Source organism: Bacillus rossius, chromosome 1 (assembly GCF_032445375.1).
Source record: "Bacillus rossius redtenbacheri isolate Brsri chromosome 1, Brsri_v3, whole genome shotgun sequence".
Taxonomy (NCBI): Eukaryota; Metazoa; Arthropoda; class Insecta; order Phasmatodea; family Bacillidae; genus Bacillus; species Bacillus rossius.
Genome location: NC_086330.1, coordinates 195,228,369 through 195,252,869, shown reverse-complemented (window position 1 = coordinate 195,252,869; position 24,501 = coordinate 195,228,369). Strand labels below are relative to the sequence as shown.

General features: G+C 37.1%; 1 protein-coding gene across 9 annotated transcripts in view; it reads right to left on the bottom strand.

The window, feature by feature from the left end:
• Positions 1-24,501, bottom strand: part of LOC134527198 (importin-11-like) — a 423,976-nt gene that overhangs the window by 81,142 nt on the left and 318,333 nt on the right. For all 9 annotated transcript variants that reach the window (XM_063359649.1, XM_063359652.1, XM_063359648.1 and 6 more), the window contains 2 exons: positions 21,213-21,370; positions 11,335-11,431 (listed from right to left, as the gene is read on the bottom strand). In XM_063359649.1, coding sequence (XP_063215719.1) covers positions 11,335-11,431; positions 21,213-21,370 — 255 coding nt within the window. The remainder of the gene's footprint in view (positions 1-11,334; positions 11,432-21,212; positions 21,371-24,501) is intronic.

Genomic DNA, 24,501 nt, shown 5'->3' with positions numbered 1-24,501 from the left:
GCATCTGAACATAGTGACGCAACTACTGACAGTAGTGATGAATCTGTTCTTGCTGTTCCATTGTGACATTCATATACATGCTGCTATGCAACACTGTTTATTTCAGATTCTCTAAACGGCCAAAATTCATACTTTTATGTTTGAGAGAGTTCTATTAATCTTAATACAAATGTTTTAAGACTTATATATGTCAAAAAAGTGTTCTTTCAGAGTACTTCGGCTTTGTTTGCTAGGATATGATGTAACTATTATATTATGTTACTATTGTGTTATGACTGTGATATTTTTTTCTGTTTTAATACTATTGTTGCCAAAAATTGTTACTATTATCGTGTTTTTAATGTTAACATTATTTCACACTGCTGTCATTCATCTTAACTTAATCTCTACTGGCTGCTAAATAGTGTTATAATAGCATGTCATTCGTGTTATTTTCTGAGTCAAGGTACTAAACGTTTTGTCAGTAGGATTGTACATGAAAAGAATATACGTTTATCTATGGGTCAATGTTTTATAAAATACCTGAGGATGGTTTGTTAGAAATATGGTTTTCGGCCCCCTAGAAATGACTAAAATGGTTCTTTCAGAGTTCTGTTATGGAAAAAATACCAACCCGAGTGCATAAAAGTGGTAAGGTTCTTGACGTGCATGAAAGTGTCATGTCGATCGTCTTCACGTTTTAGCCAAACAAAATGGAAAAGAAAGCATCAGCGAGGGAGTTAGCTGCAAGTCTTAATTAACTGTGTTTCCTACAGAAACCCACAATTACAAATTTAGATCTTAACTTAAAAGTATTGTATAGCTATGTTTAACTATGTTTAACTAACCTACCAAGTCGAGCAAATAGTGCACTACCTTTAAATAATAAATTATCGTACACCATTATCGCATCTTTGTATCATTAAGATATGCGCTGTGTTGCACCGTACGAGAGATTGTTCACGACCAATGTTTTCGGGACGGCATGAAGACTTCCAGGCCGTTGCTATCTGCGGAGCAGGCAAGGCTGGACGTGTCGATTACAAGGTCGCTGAGCTCTAGGGAGTGGACCCACCAAGACGTCGCGGCCCTACAGTACTACGAAATTGAAAATGGTACTCGTGGATTTTTAGGTTATGGCAGTCTCTTTCGTTTTTCAGTAATATCAGCAGAAAATTAACAAGCGTATCAGAAGTCGGCAGAAATGCCGATTCAACTAAATATTGGCAAAATCGGCTTCTTCAGTACAGCTCTACATTTGATGACATGAGTAAACATATTTCAGACTTCAGGATATTGAAAAAGACTTTAATTTCCATGTAGGTTTATTGTGCGTATGTTTTTTTTTGCAAGTGTAAATTGAATTAAGTAAAATGCTTTTATTTTTATTACTTTCAATTGATTAAACTTTAATGACCAGTTACAGATATATATGACACTAATTTTTGAGGTCAAGCAATTTTACTAAAGCATTCCAGCCACGCAGGTTGCCAGCGAGAGACGCTTCTCTTCTGCTGGAAACACTTTCTCCAATCGTAGAGATAATTTAACTCCTGAACGTGCAGAACGAATTATTTTTCTGCATGATAGATTAAAGAACAGAATTTAATACTCTATGACAATCTCTCTCAGAATTATTGTGCTGAAAAGTGGAAATGTTGAAACAATGTGAATGTACTTTTCAAACAACATGATTTTTGGTGCTAAGTTTGTTGAAGCTCAGTAAGTTCTCCAGAAAAATTGACAAGGTTGAAATTATTGCAAAGATATTTTACATATACACAAACATATACTTGTAATCTGTGGTTACGTTAGTTGGATGATATCAGTTACTAATGAACCAATGGAAACAGGTAAGATTCAATGGCAAAAATGTTTTTTTTTTTTTTTCCTAGCAGTGCAAAATGTAAATGCACTCTGTAAATAGTTACCCAAAATTAATAAGCCCACTTCATTTTAATACTTTATTCAAACATTATACTAAGTTTAAGATAAAAATAATTTCCCAAGAGTGTAACTGTACCACAAAAGCTCGAGCTTGAGCTCGCTCGAAGCTCAAGATTTTTCAAGTAGGCTCGCTCGCCCGAGTTCGGCTCGAAGTAAAATTCTTAGGCTCGAAGACCTCTATAAAATATTTATAGAAAAAATACTAACCGCTAATCTGTACTAAAATTGAAATTTCTCAAGAAAATTTTTTTGTCTTTATATACAAAAGAAACAGTAAAAGCACAACATATTTAACGTTAGGAAGGCATCAGATGTTACAAACAAGAATGTACCCAGCCTAAGCTGTGTAGATATGATTTGCCACTTTTCAAAATACAAGCAGCGATGCAAAAGTATTATTGATTTTTACCGTTTGCGCCGTAACCTAATCAAGCACCAAACTTCCACTGACGACTCGCGACCGCGGTGCATCGTCAGCAGCATTATCTTAGAACTGATCAAACACGTTTCCGTTTTCTAAGCATATGAGAATTTGTTTTTGCAATGTTTTAATCAAGAATATAAATGAATAAAATAGTTCTCAAACAAACGTAAAAGTTTTCTACAAAAACGAAGTTCAAACAAAACAATATTCACAACACACAATTCACACACGAAGTATTGGCCACACTGGGCACGGAACAATGGCGTCTCGTCCCGTTTGTTTATTAATTTGTTATCGGTATTGATTTTATCTGTGCGAGTTTTTCTATTGAACTGAATATTTTCATATAACATGTGGTTTATCTTTCGTTGTGAATGGTGATTTAAAGTCATTTACGTGACGTAAATCACAACCAGAGATGTCGGACGTATGATAACATTTTGTTCTGGACAAATCCGATACCACCAAAGCTGCATGTCTGTTTTGTGGTGCAAAAATATCCCGCGGAAAGTCATGTACAACAAGTGCGTTACGTAAACATCTCTAACTCCACTCAGCCCAAATCGCTGTTGATAAACGGGAGAATAGTGAATCTTCCGGTTCAGGAGAAATTGCAGGGCCTAGTAGAATCTTATCTGAACCTCAAAACAATGAACCATCACTCACACAGCCCACACTAGCACAATTCATGACAAAAAAATGTAAGTTTTCAAGCAAAGATGGCAAAGGAAAACACATAGGTAGGCTTATTGCATATATGATATGCGTAGACAATCAGCCACTGTCTGTTGTAGAAAACAAAGGCTTCAGAAAGCTTATTGCATTTCTGGAATCTCGTTATTCAATGGTTTCGAGAAAATTTCTGGCAAATACACTTATACCAGAAATGTACCAAACTACATGTGAGAAAGTCAAGGGACTTTACATTAGATATGTGGACATCATCTGTTAAAAGATTTGGGTTTGGGTTCGTGATTCTGCAATTCCAGTTGAGGATTTGAGTTAGGATTCGGATTCGAGCAAATCAGGATTCGCCCCATCCCTAGTTGCATGCATTCGGCGAGCTATCGATATCGATCTTCGACTACGTGCACGCGCTCTATACGGGAATCAACATAATTAAACATGAATGACGCCAACTAGCACTGACTGCATTATAAGCATGGAGGAGAAACTCTAATTACCGAGACTGATACCTAGTTTTTTGAAGTAGTTATATGCCCGTTGCTAGATAGTAGTATTCATAATATATTGCTGACATAACTACATTAATTTATTAGGAGAAGTAATGTATAAGCTATTTTCAGGCAAACAAACCAGTGAAAATTCACTCTATTTAGGAAGCCACTAATTTTGTGGTGTGTAATACAATGAGTTTTTGCACCTCCTACTCCTTTATTTATTACATGACAGTTTATTACAAAACAGCATTAAGTTTTTCGCATCAATTAAATTAGTCGTTTTTTTTTTTTTTTGGCTGGCTGGAAATGACGATAGAGCCAGTTATGCCCAAAACACCCAATGCGGACAAAAATGTCCAAGTCCCCGCCCTTGCTTAGTAGATATTTTCTACTCTTCCAACTCTTCTTCCTGAGCCATCCTTCTATTCCTGTAGCCAACCCACATGTAATTAATGCATGAAATTTTGCATCCCGCATGAAAGTGTCCAGGGTTTTCCCTGTGTCCATGCAGGTTTTACCTGGGCAAAACTTATCTAGTTTATAGTCTAGAATAGTCAGTGAGGGGAGTTAGTCATGGCATCAATTGCTGCCATGGCTGGCCAATCCCCCTCCTAGCACATGATGCATGCACCCTCACCCACATGGCTAAACCCTGCATGATTAGAGCGTATAGGCTTTGGCCTGAGACACAATTAGAGTCTATCCCTAACCCAGACCCCTCCCCAATACACTTAGTTTTAATATAGGTTAGGAAAAAAAAAAATAGTTTTGCGCCACCAAGGAGATAACTTAATATAACCAAAAAAATGTATTAACTAAAAAAACTTTGTATGAGAACCTCTATTCCGATTTTTTATTTGCTGGTAGTTATGGGCCCGCCCAACAGATAGCGAAACATGTCGCGTGAAACATGGTTTCAGTTTCCACTGTAAGAGTCGCACTTCTTTATTTCCCTCCTTGTTCTGTGATTATAAGCGGTACCCAGCTGCGATGAAAACGGAACACATAAAGTGCATAACTTTTGAACACAAATTTTACGTTTTTAAAAGAAAATTTACACGTCAGACAACTTCGTATTTCTATTAATTCAATTAATAAGCGGTAATATCCGAATTAATATTAAATTTAAACTTCAAAATACATGGTTTTAGACGAGAAACCTACCTACACAAAGCGCTCGGAATCTAACAGCAGGACCAAAAACATTATGCGACGTTTATGCGAGAGTTTTTTTCTCCACATTTTGATGGCCTAAAATTTCGGTGCGACGATTATGCGATAAAACACGGTACTCATAACGAATCGGACACGACCTGAATCTAGCCCAACTTAATCTGGGGGTCCACAATTACCCTTTTTCCTCCTTAAAATCAATTGAGGTGTGTAAAAGAGAGGTAGTAGGCACCATTGTAAATTTTTTTCTAGGCAAACCCACTACCCTCAAGAGTAATTTTCCAGGCATCATGTAACAGTTTATGAAGAGTACCTTAAATCACTAGCAAACCCAGAACCAGAGTCAGTTTTACCTACAAGTACAATCACATTAAAACAACAGACAGTGTCACATTTTTCCAAGAAAAACAACCTCTTCCTTCCCAAGGAATAGAAGGAAAAGCTATTTCAGATAAAATTGCAAGAATGTTGGCATTGTGCCATCTGCCGTACACTTTTGTGGAGGAAAACGATTTCAAAGATCTGATGAAAAACTTGAAACCCAACTACAAAATACCTGTTAGTACTACATTTTCACGGAACATTATTCCAGAACTTTACAAAACTGAACACAAAAAGCTGGAGGACATGCTACACATAGATTTGTGTTTAGATGACAATACGCAAGCCACATGCTGCCAAAGTCTTGCATTGACTACTGACAACTGGTCATCCAGAGCAGGTGCTGGGTACATGTCCCTTACATGTCATTACATGACACAGTGTTTTCAGTATAAGTCTTTCACTCTGGGAAACAATGTTATGAAAGATTCTCACACAGATGAAAATCTCAGACATGTGTCAAAGTTGGCATATACCACCTCCCATGCAGGATAGCAATATAAAGATTTATATTCTCGCCGATAATTCTAGCAATTTGCACGCTGCAATTTCTGGTACTCAGTGGAACCAAAGACAATGTTTTGCTCATACGTTACAGTTGGCAATTCATGACGCAAAGAGTTCTATACCTAATGTAACCGGTCTCATTTCCAAATCCCGTGCAATTGTTGGACACTATAATTGAAGCCATGCTTCAACAATGAGACTGAAAACCCTACAAGAAACCATGAACCTCCCACCATTGAAGCTCATACAAGATGTTGAGACACGTTGGTGCAGTGAATTCATGATGCTCGAGGCAATTGCTACGGAACTGACAGCATCTAATTCAGACATTGAGTGCCTTTCTTCGTCACAATGGAAATTAGCTGTAGGGGTTGTTGAGGTACTCAAGCCTTTTGCTGAGGCAACACAAGAATCTAGTGGAAATTCGTATCCTACATCATCAATGATCATACCAATGATTCATTGCTTGGAGGCATCCACTAATAATCATATAAGAAGGAATGAAAATGGCACCGGTATACCATTTGCTCAAAATTTAGTGAAATCATTAAAAAGTAGATTTCCACTGTATAAAATGGACACTGTAAATGTTCTTAGTACAGTCACAGATCCTAGGTACAAACTTGCAGTCTTCAGTGAAAATGACAAAGACCATGCTATAACTTTAGTGAAAAATGAAATATCAAAGTTAATGAATGTAACTAAAACCTTATGCATCGAGAAAGTGTCCCCTCAGCCAACAGAACCAACAACATCTTCAACAGTGTCACTGTGGGATGAGCTAGACAAATTGCCTCTGACATCACACAAGACAACCACAGATGACATTGAAAAAGAAATTTTGGAATATTTGTCAGCAGATCATTTACCAAGGACCACCAATCCATTTGAATGGTGGGAAAAAAACAAAGATCACTATCCACATTTGGCTGCTGCAGCCAGATATTACTTACATATTCCAGCTACACTAGTGGCAAGTGAGAGAGTGTTTTCCACTGCAGGGGACATAGTCGCAGATCATCGTGAAATGCTTCTGCCACAGCATGTTGAGCAACTCACATTTCTCCATGATAATTTGAAATGAAATCACAAAAATTCATCTAGGGCTTGTTCCAGTTTTTTTTTTTTTTTTTAAAAGATATGGATGGCATAAAAATTATTATGTATTTTATGCCTATCATGTAATTACATTTTAATTTGTGTAATTTTTTTAAATATTTTGATAGGTATGTAAATTCTTGTTAACTTTTCAGCAAATAGCATTGTATGGATCTGAAAATCCGTGTGCTTAATGTCGTCATGGTTTCACAATTCATTGCTTGTGTACATAAATGTGTGTTAAGTGTTAAGCTTCAAATAAAGCTTCCTTGCACTAGTTAGGTTGTATGTATATAAAGTCATAAATGTTAAATTTATTAGATACTACTGACTTACCTAAATAATTAATATCACATTTCTAAAAATAATTGAATTTGGCTAACAGTGTGTAATTAGTAATCCTGGGTGAAACAAATATTTTATCTACAATAAGTAATACAATATTCCAATCGAAAAAAATTCGAAATTCGGTAATAATTTTGCATTCGATTCAATTTTTAAATGCTGATTCGCAGACCTCTAGTAATAATAAAAGTCTATTAAAATTTTGTCAATGTTTACTGGCAAGTTACTTGACCCTTTTTCCGCAGGCAAATTCAACAAATGGCACAAACATCCCATTACAATAAGTCCCTCCTGAGCATTTGTTAAAACAGCTGCCACACCATTTTTATGTCCAAACATAACTGCAGCATTGCCTGCAGAAAAGGATAACATGTTTTTTAAAGGTACTTTAAGACGCTCCAATTCAGCCAACATAAAATTGCCTATATTGCAACCAGTTGCATCACCTATTAAATTAGGCAACAAAAGAATGCACGAGACCATTTTTTTGCACATTTTCGTCATAAAATGTAACTACCACTGAATAGAGTTTTGAATCTGAGTTGTTACTACTATCGGTCGACAAACAAAAAGGTCCACTTTGCAAATTTGTTACAATATCCTCTGTAGTACTTGAAGACATTTCTTTAGTGATAGCAGATGCTTTTGTTCTGCCCGCAACGTCGGATAAAGAAACATGTTCCTAAAAAGAGGCCTTGCATGATCGGCCACACTCAACGGCAGGTTATTTTCCACGATGAAATGGGTGAAGAAACACTCACTTCTGATGATGGTACTATCCACGTTTTAATTTTTCACAAGGTAATTCTGAATATTGTTTTCTTCTACTCGTTTCGTATTACTGCTGTGTATAGTGGTTTTACCATGATTCTTAATGTCATTTTTGTCGCCGTGTGCAATGTTTGTCACAACGACAAACCGTAAAAATTTGATAATATACAGTAAAACCTTTTTGTTGCGACCCCATTTATTGCGACCACCTCTCTATTACAACCCGATTTCGAGGAACCGTGAAAAAATTGCCGAAAATCCGAAGAAAATCGGACAGAAAATAAGTTTCTTGTGGTGAGTAGCGTGTTACTGCGTTTCTCTTGCCGAGTGCTGCACTGCCGTAGGCAGCGCATATCTAAAATTAGATACCACTTCCTGTCGACCGCTGTCAGCGCTTGACAACCCCCCTTCCACGTTCCTTTGCCGGCAGGGTGCAGATAAAGGAATTTGTGGCAACGTGTTTACGTTTAGCTTTTTGCCAATGTCTAGTGTGGTACGCAGTTAAGGCAAAGCTACCTACTGGATTTCTCTTGATTTTGATTACTATCAGTTGACAATACACAGCGACCGACTGGATGCACGCCCGCCTCGACTTGTTTATTTTGACAGCTCAAGCAATTATCTTTTCCCGTGGGTTGATAGAAAAAGGTCGCTTCACCCAGCATAAAAAAAAAGGCTACGCCACTTATTCCCCGCGCAGGAAACACACTGGCTGCCGTTTGTCTCCCCCGCATTTATCTTTCTTCTAACATTCCATGTCTCGCCTCTCGCGCAATAACGAAGCGACCACGCATTGGGCCGTTTTATGCTTTGTTTGGTGACAGAAGCTTTATTTTATTCGGTATATTTCTTTTCATAGGACCCTTGCTATTAAAATACATTTATATTTAAGTTTGAAAGCTTGTAAATTCCTTGCCAGAGATGACTGAACTCAAACTTGGTGCGAAAAGTGACATATTTTGACCCCTTCCCAACCGCTTTAGTACTCCATTCATAATAGCCCAATTTTACGGGAGAAGGGAGGGTGAAATGAACATTTTCTCACTGAACGTTTTCCAAAGGGGAGCGAAGTTGGGGTGTTATAAGGGAGGACACTAGATGGTTTGTGTGTCTGGGAGGGATGAGCTAGCCTTAAAGAATGTTACCAAGGGAAGGGAGGGGTGAGCTTATGCATCATGAAGCCGCTGCTGCCAGCCAGCCGGGCGAGCTTCGTGTGCGCCCACTCGCGTTGCAGAACCTACAGCTGCCATATTTTTAAAGGAAATGTCCCATTATTTTTTTGTTATTCTTACATGAAAATTATTGGAAGTATTAAAGCCGACAAAAAAAATGCTGTGTGTTAAAATTAACAGATTTTAATGATCTTTAATTTGGTTTTTTTTCCTGATTTTCACATTTTGGTCAAAATGTCAAATTTTTTGACAGTTCCCGAGAATGTATTCGTAAAATCACTGCTTCGTTAAATCCGGGGTTCGTGACATCGGGGTTCTAGTGTATTTAACTACGGCAAGCAGAAAACTTACATGTAAACTAACCAGTAAAAATAAACTGTCTTTTGACATATTTTCTTTAGAGGTGGCCTGTAGGGCGACGGACTTGTCATGAAGGTTGAAGTGGGTTTAAAGCAAAGCCGTCTAGCATTGTGAGTGACAACATCCTGCCATTGTACGGCTGGTTTCTTAGCGAGTAGCGGTTTGAGAAAGGGGGAGGGGTGGGGGTTGAAATCAAATGAAAATTTAGGAAAACATCCATTACGACCCTATTCCTGGGAACCGTGAGGGGTCGTTTCAGAGAGGTTAGACTGTACATAAGGAAACACTTGTTTATAAACATATCTGAATGCCTGAAATTACTGCTTGGCTTTCCCACTCATATTGTAAAGTTTGAGGCAAACTACATAAAACAATGTACCCTGTTTTATCGCATAATCGTCACACGCGCATAATCGTTGCACCCATATTTAAGGGCATAAAAATTTGGATAAAAAAAAACTGTTGTGTAAACGTAGCATGAAGTTTTTGGTCCTGCTATAAGATTGAGAGCGCTTTGTGTAGGTAGCTTTTCCGTATAAAATGATGTATTTTAAAGTAGAAATCTAATATTTATTCGGACATTACCACTTATTTAATTAATTAATTAATTAATTGTCTGATGTGTAAATTTTCTTTTAAAGACGTTTTTAAACGTTATAACCTTTATTTGTTCATCTCCGTCGCCACGGTGTACCGCTTAAAAAATGTAGCCAGCACTAGTTGGCATCATTCATGTTTGGATATGTAGCTTTCCGTATAGAGCGCGCACACGTAGTCGAATATCGATATCTCGCCGATTCATGCAACGCGTGCTCTCTGTCAAGTGCCGAGTTAACTACATTTGATAGCTCGCACTCTTTCAGGATAAGTGTGTCCTACGACGATAGTTACGCGTTAGTTCACGTCACAGATTAAAGTGGCTCGTGTTTGGGTCACAGATTTTGTTTTTCTATTAAAAGTTGAAGAAAGGTATTTGTTGCATAATAATTTATTAACATGAATTGTTTGGCGTGCCCTTGCATACTCCAATTTTTTTAATAAACGTACTAACCATGAATGAGTTTTGTTTTTATGAATAACTTTACCTAAAAAAAATTTTTTTTCCCGCATAAACGTCGCACCCCTACTTTGTGAACTTGATTTTACTATAAAATGTGCGACGATTATGCGATAAAACACGGTATTATATAAGTTCAAGATTATAATCCAAGCCACGACGCCATCTTGGACACTAATCCACTGAAAGACCAAAGACAACTAGATGCCCAATAGCCAGAGCCAAAAAATTTAAACAAAAAAATCAAACTGCAGATGATTGGCCTGTAGCAGCCAATGAAGAAACACATGACCCATGTGATGTATATATTTTTTTTATTATTTGACATAGAAAGACTACCCGTTGTTGATACGGTACCAAAATCTTCTGAATTTATTTTAACAATGTAAAAATGTTGGAAATGCAGTAAAATAACAAATATGGCTGTACAATCATACAACAGCATGATTTCCCGTACACTTTACAGGTAAATCGTACAAGTTGGCAAGTATGTGTGTGTTGTTTACGTCACATATTAAGTACGTTAATCTATGGTAGTGCACACAAACATTTGTTTGTTTTGAGGTTTTAGAGATTAGAAAGTACGCTGTAGTGGTAATCATTTAGTCGGAAATTTATTTACCAGTTTAAGTAAATTTTGGAGTAGCAATGCCATTCTAGTAACGGAATTTATACGTTATAGTAAAAATTATGATAATTTAAACAAACAATTTTGCATTGAGAAAATATGATTTTCGGCAGGGTTTAAAAAAAAAAACGTTAAAGTGAAAAATATGTTATAATGAGGTACGTTGTACCGGTATTTTACTGTATCGCCTTAGTATGAACGGCACCTTACATTTACTATTCACTTTGTAAAAACATGTTCTTATTCACTTTTAACAGTGATTCTATTACATTCTGAAGCACCACAAGATAAGAGATTGTTGTGCAACTCACTTGACTAAATGCCTGAAGGGAATTGAGAAGTACTCTGGACATTACCGACAAGTACATTGACATCACCATGGGGTATTCCTCCCCCTTGTAAACAGCCCTGAAACAAAAACCACACAACACACACTGTCAGTCGCAAGAAAGGGTTTCACTTCATAGTAAAAAACACATTACAAAAACTTGGTTTCAGGCTTCGATAGCTGTCTTTATATAACCTTGTCTATGATACCCCATGTAAGTCATGTGCCCAAGTGTTACTGGAGAGAATCAAAGCTTGCTAAATAGCATATATAAATGAGATGCTAAAATCTCAACAGTGGGAAATTCTCTTGTTTGTATATTTTAAATAATTTTCCCTTATCTTTGGGATTAGGTTGGTCGCACATTATTTAGTACTTATTTAATACTGGTGACCATAAGTGGTAATAGATTCCATTCAATGATATCATATAATTTTGTTTGTGAAACATATGTATGCTAGCAACAAATACAAGAATCAACTGAAAATTATTAAATAAGAGTATTGTACTTCAAATGAATTACTGCTACCTGAACTTGTATTTCTTTCTTTAACTAGATCTGTGCGAAAAATAGTTATTTTTAGTTTGTATTGAAGTTAAATACAAATATACAGGATGTATCAAAATTCATGTTACAAAGCTTGAGGGTAGAAAGCTCTTATTATTTGCAACCATTTTTGCCAATAAACATGTTGCCGGAAACACGTAGTTAAGCCCCTGTAGCCCCAGAAAGAGTCAGCGTAGGCAACCCGTTGGGCTTTGTGCGAGACAGACGATGCTATGGTGAATTACGTGTTTACGACGCCGGGCAGCGCTCGAGAGGACTGTATGATGTTGAATGTTGACCCCCGCCCCTTTTTACTTCCGTTGGTGGCGCCCTCACCTATTTTCTTCCGTTCGTGCCGTGCCATAGCACTGTGCAGCGTGACATCGCAGTGTCGCAGTGTGTTTTTATATCACTGGTGGTCTGTCGTTGACTGTTCTGTCGTACAAGCAAACTCGTGGTGTCATTTCTTTCGCTGTGGTTCTGAAAAGGGCAAAGTTTTAGTTGAGCTCAATGGAGTATACGTTTAGTGAGTACACGGACATGCTGCTTGTTTACGGGGAAGCTAGACAAAATGGACGAGCGCCCGTCGTCTGTACGAAGAACGATATTCGGGTCGTAGGATTCCAGCTCACACCATGTTTGCAAGACTTACTCAGCGAATGCGTGATACTGGTACATGTGCCGTCACAAGACCAAATGCTGGTGCTCCACGCAGGGTTCGTACTCCCAGTTTTGAAGAAGATGTACTTCAAAGATTTGAGGAGAGTCCAGATACAAGCACAAGGGCAGAAGGTTCCGATATGGACGCTGACAAGATGGGTTTGGCGAGTTATTCATGAGCAACTCTTGTACCCGTATCACCTTCAAAAAGTGCAACACATGGGTTCGGCCGACTATCCTCTTCCCATGACCTTTTCTTGTTGGTACATTCGAAGAGTATTGAGGAACCCCAAGTTAGCGGTTTTATTCAGCGATGAAGCCAAGTTCACTCAAGACGCTATTCTCAATTCGCACAACAGTCATGTTTGGAATGATGTCAATCCGCATGCAACGTGTGTTACAGCTCGCCAGGAACGTTTTTCAGTTAATGTGTGGGCCGGTATTGTTGACGGCGTACTCATCGGGCCTTTTTTTCTTCCGCCACGACTTACCGGCGCCGGATACCTCCACTTCCTTCAGAACGAACTACCAGGTCTTCTTGAAGAGGCTCCATTGCATGTCCGACGTGTGATGTGGTACCAACATGACGGGGTACCACCTCATTTTTCCCTGCAAGTTCAAGAGTATTTAAACCAAACATTTCCAAACCGATGGATTGGATGAGCGGGCCCTGTCGCATGGCCACCAAGGTTACCGGACCTAACCCCGTTAGATTTCTTTCTGTGGGGTTACGTAAAAGGGCTTATCTACGCTACGCCAGTAGAAACGGTAGAAGAGCTTACACAGCAAATCATTGAAGCGTTCAAAATCATAAGGTTGACTCCACAAATGCTCCAGCGTATCCTTGACGACATGATTCGCCGTTGCCACCACTGTGTCGCTCAAGGTGGGCATGTTTTTGAACCGTTGCTTTAGGCTGTCACGTTGTTAAAACGTATGCAACAATTTCAATGTTGTGAAACAAAGCCGAAGCTGTGATTGATTTCAGAGTGAAATTAAAATCTGTGCCACGATTAAAAAGGTTATTTCTCTACTGGAACACCCGCACATCCACAACATAACACTCTACAACAGGTTGCCTACGCTGACTCTTTCTGGGGCTACAGGGGCTTAACTACGCGTTTCCGGCAACATGTTTATTGGCAAAAATGGTTGCAAATTATAATACGAGCTTTCTACCCTCAAGCGTTGTAACATGAATTTTGATACATCCTGTATATAAAAGAAGAGAAGTTTTTTTAACACTTCTTAAGATTTTTTAAAAATCCTATTTTAACTACTACTTGTATATAGTACTTGATGTTCACTTTTATTAATACACTAGAGTCCCGTTATAGCGAGGTGTCACGGTTCCGGGTTTGATCCTCGCTATAACCGAATTGGACAGATTTTGGCCCCGAAAAAATAAAAATTAACGGAAAATAGCATGAAAATTGTGTTTGAACCTGTATAATTGGAAAATAACAGGTTATATTAACGAAATTTTAATTTCTGTGAGCAGATGTGTGAATTCTCTTTAAAACGATACCCCATAAGTACGGATGTGATCCCCGATTGCGTCAAAATAACCAGAATACCCTACCAAGCCACGTAAGTATAGCATCTCAGCCCGCGGCCGACGCAGCATTGTCCTGCTATCTATCGTTGACGCGGGCTGTCTGCTGGCGGCCATGTTGGTTAGGGATGTTGCAAACAGGTGGTGCTAGTGTAGCGCGACAATTTAATTCCTTACAAAAAAGCAGGAGTGCGGCTGCGGCAACGCACGTACTCCTCAAACATAATAGTCGCTGGAAAACTATACTTTTTTTCATTTAAAGAAACCTGTCAACTTTTTTAGAAAATAAATTTGGGATTAAACTCAAACCATCACCACCCCTTTCCCGGACAGATACCCCAACAACTGACCGAAACAAAAGTTACAAGAAAACTGCCCTAGCGATTCGGAAATAAATATGGTAGTGCCTACTAGAGGGGTAAAAGTAACGAAAAAATGTGTACCAGTATGTATTCGTTACTATAACAATTAGTACTCGTTACTATCGTTACGTTACTCGTTACTTCTGATACCGCATAACATGCTATGTTATGTTGCAGCAACAAATCCAGTCGTATTGCGTACGCGTAGAGTATCACGTCGCGTAAATAATAATAAATAGAATATAAACAATAAATAATATTTGATAATTAATAGTTTTTGTTAACCAAGAAACAATTAAATCTCATTAGAGCGGCTTTTTAATATTATCTCTTTTAAGATAACAACCAAAAAAAACCTGAAAATACACGATTATAAAAACAAAAACATACATATTTCTAATTTGTAAAAAATACTTTCTTACGTTGTTTCTGTTCCAATCTCAAACTTTGTCTACACACGGCACAGATAACTACGTAACGGAAGTTTGATAAAAGAAAGAAAGGATGGGATTCTATTTTTAAGCCACGCACTTAGGTGGCGACTGCACGGCTGAAGAATGTGACAGGCGTCAACGGCAAGATGTCTAGTGGCGAGCGAGAGGGGTGGAGATAAAGCAGACAAATAACAAAAGCTCGCTTCAAGCGATCACGCTGTAAATTCCTCAAAAATACCTCGTTATAGCCGTGTTCTCGCTATTACCGTGCTCGCTATAACGAGATTCTACTGTATGTACATAAACACAACTATAAAGTATGCTTTGGAATTTTCAGCTTTCTTTTTTGCAGTGGTTGCCAATTGCTTACTGTTCACTTACAATATTTTTAACTTACCAAATATTTCCGGATAATGCCCTCTGTCTGAACTTTAGAATTTAGAAAATCTACTGTTCTCAGTAAACATGTTGGGGAAAAAAACTCTGGGTGGATTAACTATGAACGATTATGTATTTACAGTGATGCGAGAAAAAACATCAAGAATGTAAAATGCCTACTGAACACTGTTGTTTTGTTTACTGCAGAGAAGCGCCATTAAGAACTCGAACGTTATTGGCTGAGATCAATCCTATTACAAAGTTGATTAATAAAATAAATTGGGACACTGCTGAAGAATTACACACACAGAAAATTCTTACAGTTCAAATAAAAATTTTATTGCAATAACAATCATTCATAAACAATTTTTTCCTCCTTCAGTTGCAGGGGCGGATTCAAAGGGGGGGAAATGGGGGAAATTTCCCCCCCCAAAAGCCAGTGGCAAAAAAAAATGGAAGGCTGTTTTTTTTTTATCACCGTACATTCATTTGTCGAAGGATCTGAAAATATTTTTAGTATCAAATATTACTATTTTATGATTTTGTCGAGGAATTTATTACAACTAAATTGGGAACATTGCTTGGTAACAACTGTATAATGATAGCATGTATCTTGAATGGGAAATTTGTGCCTTTTTTTTTGGAAGAATTTCTCAATTCGGATGTGGCAACTCTGTTTGATAACTATAGTGTCTGAGATTGTATCGCGCGCTTTAAAAGAAAACTAGCAGAAAGACAGTGATAGAAAATGCAATAGTGAGTGTTCAGTAAATCATGTTTTTGTGAGGTGTATGGTGGCAAGGATTACTCGAGCATGGTGAGTGTCTCTTAGAATAGCCTACTGTAGCTACACGAATGCCTTTCAGTGAAGTCAACACAAGTTTTTGCGAGATAACAGGCGCAAGCATCTCATCACTAAGTATAGTTTGTTACACCATGACCAATGTCTCACTTCTTGACTTCATCAGCGAACAACTCTGGCTCTCTGGCCCCACAGTCCCAAACAGTAAACTTTCTAAAATTTATGAAAAATTATTTATTCAAATACTCTAACTTTCGAAAATTATAAAAAATCAAAAACAATAAGCAGAAGCAAACCTAACTGTTATGAAAAGATTTGAATTAATTAAAACAAAAAAAATAACATCTGAAGTTAATAATATTTTTACCAGTATGTTTAATACACCAACCACAGTTACAAACTGTTTAAAAAGTCTCATCTGGCGAATATTAAATTGTAACCTAGCTAAGAAATCCGCATGCAAATAATTTCTTAGTCAAATGCAAAAAAAAACTATTAAATGTGCATTTATAAAGTAATAATTAATAAAAAAAGGGCAGTCAGCAGAATTAAACTAAACTGTGATACAAAGTCAAAGGTGACCATGTATTTTATAAATATTAAAAAGCATTAGAAATATAATAGTTTATATAAAGACCTTAAAACAACTACATCCAAAGCATTACAAATATCAAAACACTCCATCGTTTCATATTCTAACATCAAAGACACATTTAAATTGCTCGCAGTAAGCGACATTTTATAACTGTTTTCTTACTCTTCACAAATTACCACAGTCTAATACTGTCACAAAATTATGTATATGATATGTGCGGATTTATACAGTTAACCCAAACATGTTTAATGCTGTGTCTCGCGCAAGTTCATTAAATTAGGGGCCTACCGCCTACATAAATTTGCGGGTATGTTGTATACTCGAGTGTTCCACCAAACTAAAGATATTATTGTCAGCTGCTGAAGTAATATCCACTAGGTGTTGGTAAAATAATATATCGCAAATACTTAACACCTGTTTAAAATTACACATTACACTCGTGTCCAAGCTAATTTGTCGTGAAGGGGCTAGCTCAAAATAGGCATGGCAAAAGTGCAACAAATTGCCAAACACTTTCTTGTGTTGGTTTCACTGTTTTACAGAAACTCAAAATGTTGATTTGCAACATTCTTTTGTACTAGTTTATGATTTTTTTTTCCAAACAGGCTGTTCAACAAGGAGGAAAACAAATCTTGCTATCTTCTTTCTTTGGGCCACCTCAGAAGAAGTCACGTGTTGAAGTGAATTCTGAGGATGCCTCAGAATCAGTTGAGCAGCCCACTGATTTGAATTGTGGTAAAACACACAATGATATTGTTTTGGAAAATGATTTTACATCGATTATCAATAATGATGAGAAAGTTACGTCATCTTCAAGCTCTTCTGACCAATATCATATCCAAAAGCCTTATCCAGATGAGGTTAACAATGGCATATTACATTCAGCATTACTTAGCTCTTCGTCTTCTGTTGGAAGTGTTTCCAGTGACATTGGCCACTTTATTGGAGGAAATATTGATGACTACACTAAGTCCGTTCTGCTAAAAAATCTGTGGCAACCACCAGAATCTTATGTGTTTCCACATTCCACCCGCGTTGTCTCTGGAAAGCCTGTGCGGAATTTTGTGAGGCGGAGTCATCTGCAAACCTACAAAGAATGGCTGGTTCTATCAGATGTTAAAAAAGGTCTGTTTTGTAAATATTGTCCATGGTTTACAACTAGGAATGAAGGTGGGTACTGCAGAAATGTTCCCCTCAAAACTCTAGTTACAGAACCTCTTACAAATTTTAAAAATTTGATTGGAGCTAAAGGTTACTTGGAACATGCAAGCCATCAATACCATATGACTGCAGTTGCCATGGGGAAGAACTTCCTTAAGACATATCATAATCCTTGCTCCGAGGTAGTAAGTCTTGTCAAATAACAACATTTGGAAGAGGCTGAGGAAAATCGGAAAAAAACTACTACCGATTGTGAAAACAGTTATACTACTTGGAAGGCAAAATATTCCTTTCCGTGGTCATCGGGATGATGGTCCACTTACTACCGATGCTCCATCTCATAATGAAGGAAATTTTCGGGCAATGCTTCATTTTCGAGTGGATGCTGGAGATAAACTACTTGAAAATCACATTAAAACTGCTCATTTTAATGCTACATATATCAGCAAAACTGTGCAAAACGAGCTTATTGACTGCTGTGGACTAGACATATTAGATAAAATTCTCAAGAGAGTAAGATTATCTGGGTTTTATGCTATTATATTTGACGAAACCAGTGACATGTCAAATAAATCCCAAGTGAGTCTTGTCCTTCACTATGTACATCTTGGTCAGAACACGGTTGTAAGGGAAGATTTTGTTTCATTTATAGATGCATTTGGTGATATGTCTGAAACCACAGCTCTCCAAACAAACAACAAATTTTCAATACTTGAGAATGGTATCGAAGATAATTCAACAAACAAACCAGTCAGAATGGCCACTGAAGAACTGTCTCTTACAGGAAAGTCACTAGGTCAAATTATTATCAGGAAAATAAAATCATTGCAGCTTCTTCCCCTCCAGTGTGTAGCAATTGGTACTGATGGCTGCTCTGTCATGTTATCAGAAGATAGAGGTGCAGTAAAGGAAGTGCAGAGTTTGACAACCAATGCTGTGGAAATGCCATGTTACAATCACAAACTTAACAATTCTCTATCTCAGTCTTCAAAGATACATGTGGTCCAAAATGCAGTGGGTATCATGAAAGAAACTATTTCTTTCTTTTCTTTTCCAAAATGCAGTAAAACTCTTCTTCAATTTCTTGGGGAAAAAACTAGCTCATTTATCAGATACAAGTTGGGTCGAACGACATGACAGTGTACTTCAGTTTGTTTTTGATGTGCCAGAAATAATAGAATCTCTCGAGAAGATTTCTAGCTGGAAAGACAAAACTGTAGCTGGAAAAGTAGCATCACTTATAGCTGCTCTATGTGAAAGTAAATTTTTGGTTGTTGTCTTCTGCCTCAGTAATGTTCTGGCCCTTACACTTCCTTTGAGCAAACTTCTTCAAAAAGAAACACTTGACCTTGTACATGCTTCTAAGAGCATTACAAATGTTATTTCGGTCTTAGAGACTCGTCGTGCGGATTGTGACAGTTACTTCAAAGAAATTTATGCAGAGACAGAGAAAATGGCAGAGAAACTTAATGTTGAGCTTCGGAAACCCAGGACTGTTGGGCGACAGGTTCATCGCAGTAACTACCCGGTACCAGTAGAGTCGCAATCTGTAAAGGATTATTACAGAATTTCAGTATTCATACCACTTCTAGATGGCATATTACAAGATATCAAGACAAGATTTTCTTCTAAAGTCCTTGATATATTTAGACTCCCAGTTCTACTTCCACAGTTGATAGTGAACACAACCTTAGCTGAAATAAACGATTCAATTCGGTTCCTGGTAAACAAGTTTTCTCAATTACTAGAGGGCACCAAAGAAATTCAGCTAATAAAGTTAAAAGGTGAAATTTTTCACTGGCAGCAGACATGGAAAACTGAAAAAGCTAGGTGTGCCGAACTTCCCAAAACAGCTATTGATGCACTAGCTGCTTGTGACAAGGACATATACAACATTATTTATACACTGCTTCATGTTCTTTGCACATTTCCAGTCAGCAATGCCAGCGCAGAGAGAACTTTCTCAACGTTACGTCGCACCAAAACGTGGCTCCGAACTACAATGATTGAGAGACGACTTGAGGGTCTCGCTCTTCTCCATAATCATTATGACATACCAGTGGACCCTTTTCACGTGATTGAGCGTTTCTCAAAATCTGGCAAACGCCGTATCTTTCTCTAATTATATATTTTTACTTAATGATGATTCTTAAATTGCAATATGATGCAAAATAATTTATTTCATATGCTTTTATTCAGCATATATTACATGTTCTATGTCATGTCATATTTATACAACGAATATTATTACATTAATATAAAATAATACTCAATAAACAGTGTATATTACATTAATTAAAGTGTTTTTATTCAAAACCAGCTCAATCTATTTTTAAAGATTTACGGAAATTACCAAACATATTTTACAGTCAAAAAACATGGTTTAATTTTTTTATGTATATTTTTTTATTGGAAACGAGGAAGGTCTCTAAGAATTTAAAATTGCAGTACTTTCAAATTAGCTAGATTTTGTAAGTAGCCAGTTTTGAAGTAATCCAGTTAGATAACCAATTTTTTTCATGAATAATTTGCAATTCCTCCCACTTCATTTCCCCATGACTTTGTAAATGCCCCAAGTATTACATTCTACTTGAGATAAATTGTTCCAGTAATAAAAAATTTTGCTTACTAATTTTGATATTTAATTTTTTAAAATTAATTTTTGATTTTTTTCTTCTGGTTGGTATTATTATATGCCTATGTTATATTCTATAACAATTATTTTATGCCCAGGATTCCATAAGAATCATGTTGTCAATACCGTTCAATGTTCTTCGGGCACCAGTCCCCCCCCCCCCCCCCCCCCAAAACTGATCACTGGATCCGCCCCTGTTCAGTTGTGTATATGACTTTCCATGAAAACGTATTTTTTTTTCAAGCACTATTTCTCATTTTTTCAGCTTTTTAAAAATCATTTTTAGTTTTTTGAGGAACCTTAGATTATTGCAACTGAAAACCTGTGGTATTATTGCAACACCTTTCTAACCAAAACACATGCACAATCATGTGCAAGATGTTCAATTTCCATCCAGCAACAGCAAACCTGGAGGTTGATAGAACTTGAGTTATACAGTATTGCCATTCAGCATTTCCAAGTTTCAAATAAGCCCATTTTTAATAAATAAATAATTTAAAATATAATAATAAAAAAAGGTGTGGTGGTATAATCCGATAAATACAATATTTTAAACCAACGCTTTTGTATTAACTTTGAACTAAAACAAATTGAAAATTCACCCCAAACAAAGAGAACTTAAACTTCTCTACCAGCAAAAGGCCAATAGAACTGAGGTGTTGGCATTAGAATTTCAAAAGTGAGCACCATTGACACATGCCAATGCATCATAGGATGCACAAGAACACGTACAGGAACACTCGCGGCAAGATGGGCTTCACCACGTCTGTCGCAAGAGAAGGTGCGGCTCGGAGGTACGTCTCCACCAACCGCATGGTCAGGACCACCCCTTCACTGCGCATGTCGGACAGCATGTCATCACAGTGCATGATGATGGGCTCCCCGTACGTCTGCAACAGCAACAGACTATGTTACCATCATCCAGAAAGAACATCCTACGTTAGTAGAGATCAGGTATATATCATCCATGTACAGTGAAATTCCATTACAACATACTTCAGAATAACGTATTTTTCCGTTCAACGTATGATTTTAAATTCCTGCTCAAAACACCAATGTAAACAATGTAAAAATATTTCACTTTAACATTAAAAACATATCCTACCTTTCAATACAACAATCATTCTTTTCCAGTTATCAGGAAAATTTTACATAATTGTAACTGTGTTTGTGCAGGGGTTCTTTAATATAAATGTACATTATGATTAATTTTTATCACTTTCAAGAATCGTTAACAAGTATAAAATGTAAACAAACACTGTCTAAACGATTCATAGAATCGTAATACAGTAGAACCCTTTTAAAATGTTTTTCAAGGGAGCACAAGAAAAAAACATTATAAGCAGGAAAACGTTATAAGCAAGAAATCTCAATTTAGCACTTAACAATGTTCGAGCTTTGTACCAATGGACTCACCAAGCTATGTAAACAACTTTTATGTTTAAACCAAAGATAGTATACTTGATACATGAATTTTCTGAAACAAGCCAACAATTTTTCAACTTCGTCTTGTTTCCTGGTTGAATTTGTCTGTCTTTAAAGATACACTGCCACATTTTTTATAAAATTGTCTCACGATTCATGATAACAACATTAAGAGTGAGAACGTCTACTCCTTCGCCACCTGAAAATGTTTAATTTTGGGATTCCTACGTATGAATGAAAAAAAAAATTATTGGAAGCAATAGAAAACACTTTTAGTTATGCCCTCGCTCAGTGATTGGCAACTTAAATATCATAGGACTATGTACGTTGACATCGTCCGGGCCTGCGGCCCCTTTTGTGTCTGATATGCCATCGCCCAAACACCACCCACCCTCCATTCAAACCTCCCGCTTATGTGTGCGTGCGTGAGTTGTTCGCCCGGCAAGAGGGCGCTGTAGAGCCAGTGCACCGCACCCCTAAAATATAATTAAATTCAACTGTGTAAATTGTTTTTATTGTTCCCCGAGTGCGACGTGACGGCAAATCGGCCGGGAGGGTCTTTATGTACTTTTATTTTAAAATTGTGTAATTAAATATAAGGGCGTTTCCGGACATTCCCGAAACACACCGACGGAAACCGAAGCCAGACAATATTTAAATATTATTCTTAATGATTGTAATTTTTATGATCTTTTTTTATATTCAGTACTTATCACGTAATATTTCAAGAATCTTTTTTATGTTATTTTAGTTTACCGTGGCACGAATTCAGAAATACCTTTAACGGCAATTGTTTCGGCGGGAGGACGCCATGTTAGGATAGCAGAGCTCTGAGCTCAGCCCAGTCTTCCGCCATCAACGACCGAGAGCAGACGCTTCAGCACTCCGGGGACCTCACTGCTAGTTCATTCCCCGCTTAGTAATTCTGTTCAACTTTAATTCTTTTTCAAATCTTTTTCGTTTAGTCCTCGGAGCTTCTCTCGGTCGGGGGACTGCTTAAATAATTACCTTGCGGCCAGTATCGGTCTTTTTTCAAACTTAATACGCAAGTCAAGGTGTGACCATGTGGTTGGTCACTACACTTAAATTGATTCGTGCCGCGGGCGTTGTTGTAGTTTAATTGTGTACGTGTATGATCGGAGTTGGCCGAATAAATCAGGTGTGTAAATCTAAACGTATTCTTTTATTCTTTTAAATATATGTAACCACGTAAAGTGTGACGGCGTGTGGGACGCCTAAGAGCCCACTGCGTAGGGAATAGCGTGCCCGATGCTGAGAGCGGGCAGGTAGTAGTGCTAGGTTGTTTTCAGGGGGAAAATAAAATCACGCCTCACATAGGCGACGTCGCGACCCTGGTAAAGAGTCTCGCATAGGTCCGTGCCCATTGCACGGTGGCGCCCTTAAAATCCGAGCACTCCTCGAGAACCTGTTATTAAAGATCAGAGACCACGGCCCCCATATCAACGTGCATCTGAATACCCACTGGAATGACAAGGAAGAGAAGAGTTGACTAAGGGTGCCAACTGACATGTAACTATGAACATTGTGTACCTTCAGTATATTGCATAAAATTGTATTTTAACAAACTTCATGTATTGTATGGCAGTGATTGAAAACATAAACATATATAAAGGAAACTTTTTATCGTAAGTGTTGGAATAATTTGGTTTTAAAAAATTTTTTCCCCATTTATTGAATGTTAGTAAGCAAACATTATAAGCAGGAAAATAAACTATTTATGAACGTTATATGCAGGAAATAAATACCTTGTCCTTATGGGGGAAATATTGGAATTTTAAAAATATGACATTATAAGCAGGATAACATTATATGCAGGAACATTATAACAGGGTTCTACTGTACAGTATAATGTGCCATTCTTTCTCCTCCATGGATCACACACTTTAGTGCATGAGACAATCTAAACAATCAATTTTTTAGCTGCACCATCTTTTAGTTATTTGTAGAGCACGTTTTAAAAGTTTTAATTAACGCAGATACAAATGTTAAATAAAAATTATACTTTAACTTATATACAAAATAGAAAATCCAATAAAGTTAATTTATGCAGGTTAAGTTTTGAACTGTTAACTAAGCTAATTTTATGATGCAAGTTTATATACTTGCTACAGTTATCAGAAATTAAAAAAATCAATGTTGGAGTGTTATGAAATAAAAGTCTTAAGAATTTACAATGAGATACACAGTGAATCATTTGTAGTGTTGATTGTTGGTGAAAAGCATCATAACTAGAGGTACGTTAAAAGAGCATTTACAAACACCTTTCATAGCATTTATTTTGTGGTCTGTAGCATTTTGTAGCATTTATAAAATTAGAAAAATAGCATTTTGTAACACATATACATTGAAAAAATTTGCATTTTGCAGCATCTATAAAATTAAGATATAAACATGTTATACTATTTATAGCTTGAAAAAAAATAGTTTTTAAAATATAAATTTTTTCCTGTGTACTGTCAGTCTACAGTTTACCCATACCTATATGTCCACTCACTTTCATTACAGTACTACACCCATAATGTAAATATTATTAATCCTACTGGTTGAACTTACACATAGCAAAAGTCTCCAAGTT